This window comes from Passer domesticus, chromosome Z, assembly GCF_036417665.1.
Source record: "Passer domesticus isolate bPasDom1 chromosome Z, bPasDom1.hap1, whole genome shotgun sequence".
NCBI classification, from domain to species: domain Eukaryota; kingdom Metazoa; phylum Chordata; class Aves; order Passeriformes; family Passeridae; genus Passer; species Passer domesticus.
Window position 1 is genome coordinate 74,241,029 of NC_087512.1, and position 8,137 is coordinate 74,249,165.

General features: G+C 43.2%; 1 protein-coding gene across 1 annotated transcript; it reads right to left on the reverse strand.

The window, feature by feature from the left end:
- Positions 1-1,364: 1,364 nt before the first annotated feature.
- On the reverse strand, positions 1,365-7,865 carry SMU1 (SMU1 DNA replication regulator and spliceosomal factor). The gene is made up of 12 exons (XM_064404008.1): positions 7,757-7,865; positions 7,353-7,563; positions 7,093-7,245; positions 6,382-6,492; positions 5,911-6,039; positions 4,964-5,083; positions 4,457-4,573; positions 4,140-4,267; positions 3,258-3,384; positions 2,751-2,918; positions 2,286-2,438; positions 1,365-1,659 (listed from the first exon to the last, which is right to left on the reverse strand). Exons 1-12 carry the CDS (start codon positions 7,780-7,782, stop codon positions 1,561-1,563), a joined length of 1,542 nt encoding a protein of 513 aa, XP_064260078.1. The 5' UTR covers positions 7,783-7,865; the 3' UTR covers positions 1,365-1,560.
- Between the last annotated feature and the right edge of the window lie 272 nt (positions 7,866-8,137).

Here is an 8,137-nt window from a genome sequence, read left to right on the forward strand (position 1 = left end):
CAGCCAAAGATGCTGAAAGAATGGGAGCCTCTCTTCTATAAGGAAAGTACTATTAAAAATATTTTGTTAAGATCTTCCCCCTTAACAGCATTAATAACTGCCCATGGAGCTTGTCAGGTATCACTGACAGATACTTCTGATTTTTCAGGCAGGAAAAATAACTGCTTTTTAGTATTTAAAAACCCCCTCTGTTACTTCCTCATATCTGTGGAAGTAAGAAACCACCTGGAAATTCAGACATCATAGCTCAACAGAACTGAACACCACACTTGCAGCACAGGTGCTGTGGGAGAATTCCAGCTGAGTTTTTTCTACATTTCCCCACACCACTGAACACACAGACAAAATACTTAAAGTGGAACTAATTTATTAAGCTGAAGACAAGTTATTACTGCAGTAGGAAGCATTCTACAAGAGATGAAGACAGAACACAATGTAGCAGATTCAAATCCACATGCATTTGATTCATCATTACAGGAATAAACTCATTTTTCTGCATCCTAGAAATGACACAGTCAGACTTTAGAAGACTCTGGTGTACATTCAGAACAGTGTACATTAGTCAGAATCTCTCAACAAAAAATCATGTGCTTCAAATTGAAGAGCCTGCAAGTATCTTTTTATCATCTTGTGGGACCCCTAAGCGTAACCTCAGCTAGGTCCACACGCATATGAAATTTAAAAAAAAAATCTTAAAAATATTTATTTAAAGCATTATCACAGCACTAGGAACTCAGCCTATGTAAACACGCAACTTTTGCATGTTTTAAAATATTGATCCCCTGGAGCCTGTTTCAGTTATATCTGGTCTGAAAACATTTTGCACTTATAGGAAGAGGGCCCCGGTAGTAACTCCTTTTAGTCTGGAAGTGAAGTAAAACAAAATAACAAACAAAACAAAAATCCCCAAACAAAATCAACTGTATCTCACTGCCACATTAGGCAGGTTCACAGTCTATAGTAGGAAGTGCTGGCAGATGGGGAAGGATAGTTTCATTCTGAGGCAGCTGTGTGACACTACATTCCAAAATAATTGGAAAAATGACAGTGAAAACTGAACACAGCCAAGCCCAATGGCATAGAAATAACCCCATCTTCAAGCTGCTGATACTGTATCCTCATCTGCATTCCAGGAAACTATTCCTGTTTCAGCAGTGGGGAAGAGACAGCTTTCCATTCAACATTTTTCTCAAAAGAAAAAGAAAAAAAAAAGGCATTTTACTGTATTCCAGGAAGTCAGCAACCACTCCTAAGAGTGTACAGCTGCTGGTTCCATGAACTTTTACAAACATTGTAGGAAGAGTACAGACTTCAGGAGGCAGAAAAAGCATTCTCACTGAAGTTGCTTCAACTACTCTAGTAAAAATAAAAGTATATGAAATTAGCTGATGCTATATTTATGCATCAATCCACTCTAGGTAGGTAAAAATTTAATTCTCTGGAAACCTGAACTGAAAATTGAGCAAGTATCACACTCTGCATACTTAGACCTTGTCAAAGCACAAACACTAGTAACCTGCAACTAACAGGCATGCTTCAGAGCTTGCTGCAAAATCAAATCTATGGTTTCCAGAGCTTGAGGAGGCCATCTTCACTGTAAGTGGCAATCAGGTTCTGGTGGGGATGATGAGCAATGCCAATGACATCTTTTTCATGGACCTAGAGAGTAAGCAGAAAGATACATTAAGAGACTCTTCCTTCAGCACATTAAAGACAAATACACTCTACAAAAAACAAGTGAAGGAGAGCTGGACTGAGAGTTAAGGCGCTTTGTGCATAAAGCAAAAACAGGTACACACACCAACATTCAATTTCAGTCATAATTTCTGTGACATGGCAGTTTGTTGGGCAAGGGAAGGTTCAGTGAAGGTCTACATCCACTGAAAACCACAACATCAAAGTGTTCCCCGTTAAATTTAGACATTCAAGCTGGTAAATTTAGACATTCAAACCCAATCTAAAACAAATTTAAACTTAACAGCTTTCAATCTGATGGCTTTTTCAGGTTCTCCACCAGCTAGAGCCCAGGTCAAAATATGGCTTCATTCAAGGAAGTCTGAACCAATTCAGTCTTTGCTTGAGGGGTAAATACTTCCCTAATTTCTACAATTAAATAGTTCTAAAAACCCCAAACACATTCTGTGGCTAAATTCCTGAAATTCATTTGTTACCAATCATGTCTCTTAGAGACAAAAGATTGCTTGGTCTGAGACTGGACTTCATAATGAACATTTACATCATGCCTGTGTTTAAAACTTTGGAAAAGCTCAGAGCTGAAAACTTACAGTCAGAGTTCTCTCCAGCTTGCCCGTCACTGTGCTGAAGCAGTACAGCACGAAATCTTCACCAACACAGTAGATCCATTCACCACGAGGTGAAAGTGCACAGCAGACAAAGTCACCACCTTCTCTCTTACCAGAGCTAAAACTTCTTACGATCTGAAAAGACACACACACAAAAACATTTAAACAGCAGAATTAAACAACAGCATATCAATACCATGTTTAGGGTAAAAATATTTATAGGGTAAAATATATATATTTATATAGGGTAAAATAAGTACTAGGTCTGTTCAGAACACAGATCTCTCCACAGCTTCAAGAGCTTTTTGTGTTCTATAAACTTGAGTTCAAAACAGTTTGTCAAGCAAACCAGAGAAATCAGGTTTAACCCTGCTAGGTTATTAACTAGGTTTTCTACATTCTTGAAATGACAGAGTGAGCTGAAAGGATACCAGTAAGACTACATACTTGTCCTTGCATATTCATGATGACGACTGTATTCGATCTGTTGCAAACAACGAAGTGTTCGGGGTTTTTAGGCAGCAGAATGACACTGTTCACAGTAATGTCTGTCCCGGCAGTGCTACCCAGAGACTTGAAGGTGTTGGAGCACTCTGTGGTCTTCACATTCCAAACCTAGTGCAAAAAATAAAAAATTAGCTTTAAAAACTTACAATAAAGAGCTCATATGAAATTATTTCAGATAAGGGAATCCCCACACCATAGGACAAGAAGAGTCAGTCAGTTCTGAGTCTAGAATAAAGCAGAACAGGCAGTAAAGCACTGCACTTATGTCTCCATTTCATAAATGCAGCAGAGACATGCTCTGCAAGAGACTGTAAGAGATTTCATCACTTCTCACACAAATCTACAGCAAAGTCACAAGCACACCCATTACTGCAGATTACCCTGTGTCCTTCTCCAATGACTGCAACAATTGTAACAAAGGAGAGATAAGGGTAAATGCCATCTTACCTTCACTGTGCCATCAGAGGATGCGCTGATAATATAGTGGCCATCCTGGGTAAAAGTAGCTTCATTGACAAAGGAAGAATGACCACGGAATTCCTTTAGGGTTTTCCCAGATTTTAAACCATGAATCCTGCCAAACAACAGATGTGGAAATGAGTACGCAAATTCCACTCAGTAACCAAGCAGGTGCAAGATCAGAATTTTGCATTACACAAACAGGAACCAACAACTTCCAGATGCTAAGAACTGTAGGAAAAGGGGTTTGATGAGGAGCCTCTTGCCTATTAAGATCAGAACAGTGTTTGAGTATTTTTCTGAGTATATTTATTCCCACTTCTAACCTATCCTGCAATGATCCTTAGGGAAAAAAGAAGAGGGGAGAGAAAAAAAGGGGAAAGAGAAAAGGAGAAAGACTCACCCTAAATAATTTTAACACCTTAACACCTAAAAAAATTGTAACTATTGGGTTAACATCACTCCCTAACATGTCTTCAGAATAAATGGAGTTAGACTACTCAAAAGGTGTACAGCTGAAGTACAAAAGGCAAGGGATACTAAAAAATACCACCCCACCAAAAAAACTCCAACCAAACAAAAAACAAACAAGCATAATCACACCAACCCAAAACATCCTTCCCTACACCCAAAAAAGATTTTTCCCAAGAGAAGTAGTGGGATCTTGCACCCTGGGGACTCTGAAAGCACAGCTGGAGAAGGCCCTGAACAGGCTGTCCTAACTGAAAGGCTGGCTGTGCTTTGAGAAGCATTGTGGCCGAGAGACCTCTACAGGCACCTTCTAGATTACACTTATCTTATAGCTAAACTGCTTTATTAGAAAGTCTGTTTTCTCCCACACTGTAGCTCACACATTTTCAGTTTATTTACCTGATTGTTTGATCAAAAGAAGCACTCAGAATTTGGCTGCTGTCTTTAGAGAAACTGAGGCATGTAACTCCTTTACTGTGAGCTCGTTCAAATCTTCTCAGACACTGACCACTCTGGATTTTCCACACCTGAAAAGGAAACAAGTAAGTGATTACTTTGTAATGACAACACAGGAGACTAAACATCAGAGCCAAGAGATATGTTAAACAGATGTTAAATTGCCTTTGAATTTATACATAATGGGAACATTACTGCTATTGCAAACTGGTCTTTTTGGTCACCACCTCTCCCAAAGTACAGCACAAAAAGATTTGTACCTTGATCTTTCCATCCTGTGCTCCAGTTGCTAGCATTTCTGTATCTCTACTGAAGCACATGCACAGCACTGCATCATCCATCATCATGAAGTTATCTTGTGCCTGATACTTCAGATCCTAAACAAAAGCAGAAGATTCATGGGTCAATGTAATGAAATCAACGAAGTCTATTTTATGGCAAATTGCGAAATTATTAACAGTTTTAACTTCAGATTTATATTTTATAACTTACTGTAAATCAGACTTCATAGCCTTGTAATACAGGGCATTAACCACTGTCGCCATTTTAACGGCAACGAGAAGAATGCAGGAAGGTAAAGTTATCACAGAGAGAAATCTATGACAAACCAGACAACTACACCACATAACATTCCAGACTGATTTGCAGCACCTAAACAGACAATCTTCTCAGGTTCACAGTTGCCAAGAAATTAAAAGAATCTCAAAGAACAGATCCAGGCACTCTGGCATGCCTAAGTCACTCTGTGTGAAATAAGGATAACTTACCTTCCTAATCTTTCCAGTAGTGAAGTTCCATACTTCAATGAAGCCATCAACTGAGCCAGTAACCAGATACTGTCCATCTGGAGAAAACCGAGCACACTCCACATGTGACTTCTGCCCAAACTGTTTAAAAAAGAACATAAATAAAGATTAATAAGCAATCTGAAAGACAACTCATTAAAACAAAACTGTACCATCATTCTGATGGTAAAAATACAGTATCTTCTGAAGGTACGTATACACAAATATTTTTGTTTTTGCAGTGAATTCTCTGTTAACAAACGCCTTTTCAATACCTAATATACATCGCAGTCAGACTTCGGAACTTAAAAAATTTCTGAAGTTGCTTCATTTGGAGTAATGTTTCTCCAGTGTAACTTTTACAGAAAACGTTTGTTTGGTTTTTTAGGCGTCCAATTTTTTGATTTCTAATTTTTTTAATACAAGTGGCCATGACAACTCAGTACAGAAAAAAACTTCACTAGCCTAAACAAAAATACAAGACCAGCAATGACAAACAAAACAAGTTCTAATAAAGATTTTTAGCAAGTTGTTACTGAATTTTTAGCAAGTTGTTACAGTTTGTTACCACAAACTGATCTCAGAAGTTGAAGCTCATGGCTTCTGAAAAACAGTTTAAGACAAAAGCACTGCCTCACAGAAATAAAGGGGACCATGCCAATTCCTGTAAAGTAATTGATTCTGAACTGTGGAGTCAAAGACGCCATTATCTTAATCACAAATACCATAAGCACCCAATCTTGTTAAAAAACCTAATCTCAGACTCCCAGGAGATAAGGCAGAGAAAAGGGAGTAAAACACACAGCTGGGGGGGGGAGGGGAACTACTTACAATAAGGGGAAAAAAAGCATTAATAAGATTTCCTTTTATCTCCCAACATTAAGCACGGAAAGCAAAGAGCAGCAGAAACACACAAAAGCAAACATTACCTTAATATGCCTGCTCAGCTGCGTGGGGAACTTTTCTTCTTCTACGTCTTTCACAGCCGCTTTGCCTCTGAACAAGTCAATTGTCATACCGGGAGGAAGCAGGCCCTGGTGCTGCTGCCATTTCAGTGCCTTTGGAGATGAAAGCCACACCATTAGCTGCCCGTTAACACAGATCTACCACACAGAAACACTGTCTGCACCAAGTATTCTGAGAATCAGAAAGGGCTGAAAACACACCAGAAAACGTGTGCTACAGAACGTTAGTCTCAAAGTGCACCCTGTGCTGCATATTTGTTCCACTGGAAAAAACCTACAGCTAGTGATGGCTTTTTCTACAGCTGCTACATCCTTGCTACATGGGAAAACTGTTTTAACTTGGTTTTTATACAGCTTGAGCTCAACTACACCACAACTAGTTTCATGCAGCAACCAGCTAAAGACATAGCTACTAAAGCATCCTTCAAGACTCACCTGCCCCAGGAGTGCCATGAGACGAGACGGAGGCACCACGCTGACCTCTCCAGCCAAAGCCTGTGCAATAGCAGCTCTCCGCTTCTCCTTGCTGCTCCCATCCGGGTATGCCTACAGAAAAGTTATTGTCATGAGATTATTGCTCCGAGTAATTTTTTTTTTCCAAAAAACACCTCAGTTTTTCTGAAATTAAAACCCCTCCCACGTAAATTTTCTGTTAGACCCCCAAAACAGCTTTTCTCTTTAACACCCCTCTTAAAAGCAAAGAACCATCAGGTTGGAAAATATCTCTAAAATCAGTCCCTTAACTAAGTTAGCTAACCTAACAAGCTTTCACAAAAACTGTCAGACTGATGTAATCAGTCAGGAAAAAAGCCTTGTTTTTACTGTTATTACACAGCACTGTTTGTGTTCCCACAGGTTGTGTTTCCTCTGCTGCCCGTGTAACACTGAAAAGGCAAGCTGTCATCCTGCAGCAGGACACAGGGCCAAATCCCCAAACTCCAAAAGCAGCACCGGTGTGCTCCCTCCTGATAAAGCATCATGCACTACTTCCCAAACACCACAGAGAGGGTGTAAAACCACCCAACTGTGAAACTGCACATTCCCACTCCCCAAGCCAAGGGAAAAAAACCAAAGCCGTGAGCCACCAGCAGCTTGCAATGATGCCCAGGCTCATGCCAGAGATCTCTAAAGAAAGGATTAACATACCTCTCGAGGATCAAAGTAAGACCTGGCCAGAAGGTTTTCGAGGTGGATGTAGCGCTCTGGCTGAGTTTGTTTCAGCATGATCATGGGATCCGTCTGCCTCAGGAGAGACCTGGCAGCACCCAGCTCTCGGAGCTCGATCAGCTCCAGCACAACCTGCACCCAAAGACAAACGTCTGCATCAGCAAAGAGTTACTGGAAAACACCGCACAGAAGTTTCCACAGGGACCACCAGAGTCCGCAGGAGCCCCGCGCTTGCTCACCTGCTCATACAGATCGATGAGCGTCTTGTCGGGCAGCTTCAGAGACTGTATGGCCTGCAGCACCGTGTCCCAGTGCCCGCTGTTGATGTCCGCCACGAAACTCTCGATGCTGTCCACGGTGTTGAGGGACACGGTGGTCTCCTCCTGAAGGGTGGCGAGCGCCCGGTGGAGGCTGTTTTCCTTCAGGTACTGCATGATCAGCCGGATCACGCTGCGGGCAGGACACAACGCTCGGTCAGCCCCGGACACGCCGCCCGCAACCCTCGGGCCCCTCACGGCCGCGGGGCCGCCCGCTCCCGGCGCCGCTGGGGCCTGGCTCAGGCCCGGGGCCGCCCAGCCGCTCCCTCCCCGCTCCCGGGGCCGCATGGCTCCCCGCCGCCACCCCGCGCCACCGGTACACTTACTCTGAGGACTCGATTTCGATGGACATCTTGAGGTGCCGCTGCTGCCGGAACCGCCGCTAGCAGTAGTAGCAGTGTGCGCTGCCAGGCCTTCCGCCAGCCCTTCCGCCGCGGCTCCCAGAGAGAGACTGCCCCTTCCTGTGCCGCGCCTGCGCATAAATAGGCGCGCGCGCCCGCCCCGCCCCGCCCTTAGCGCGGTGACATCACCCGCCCGGGACGGCCGGTCCAGCGCAGTGGCGGGCCTGGCGCGCCCCCTGGCGCCGGAGCGGCGATGGCGGCCGCTGCTGCCCTCAGAGCGCGGCGCGGCCCCGCCGGAGACTGGCGGAGTGCCCGAGAAGGACAGTGGCGTCCTGGCCTGCATCAGCAGCAGCGTGAGCGGCAGGA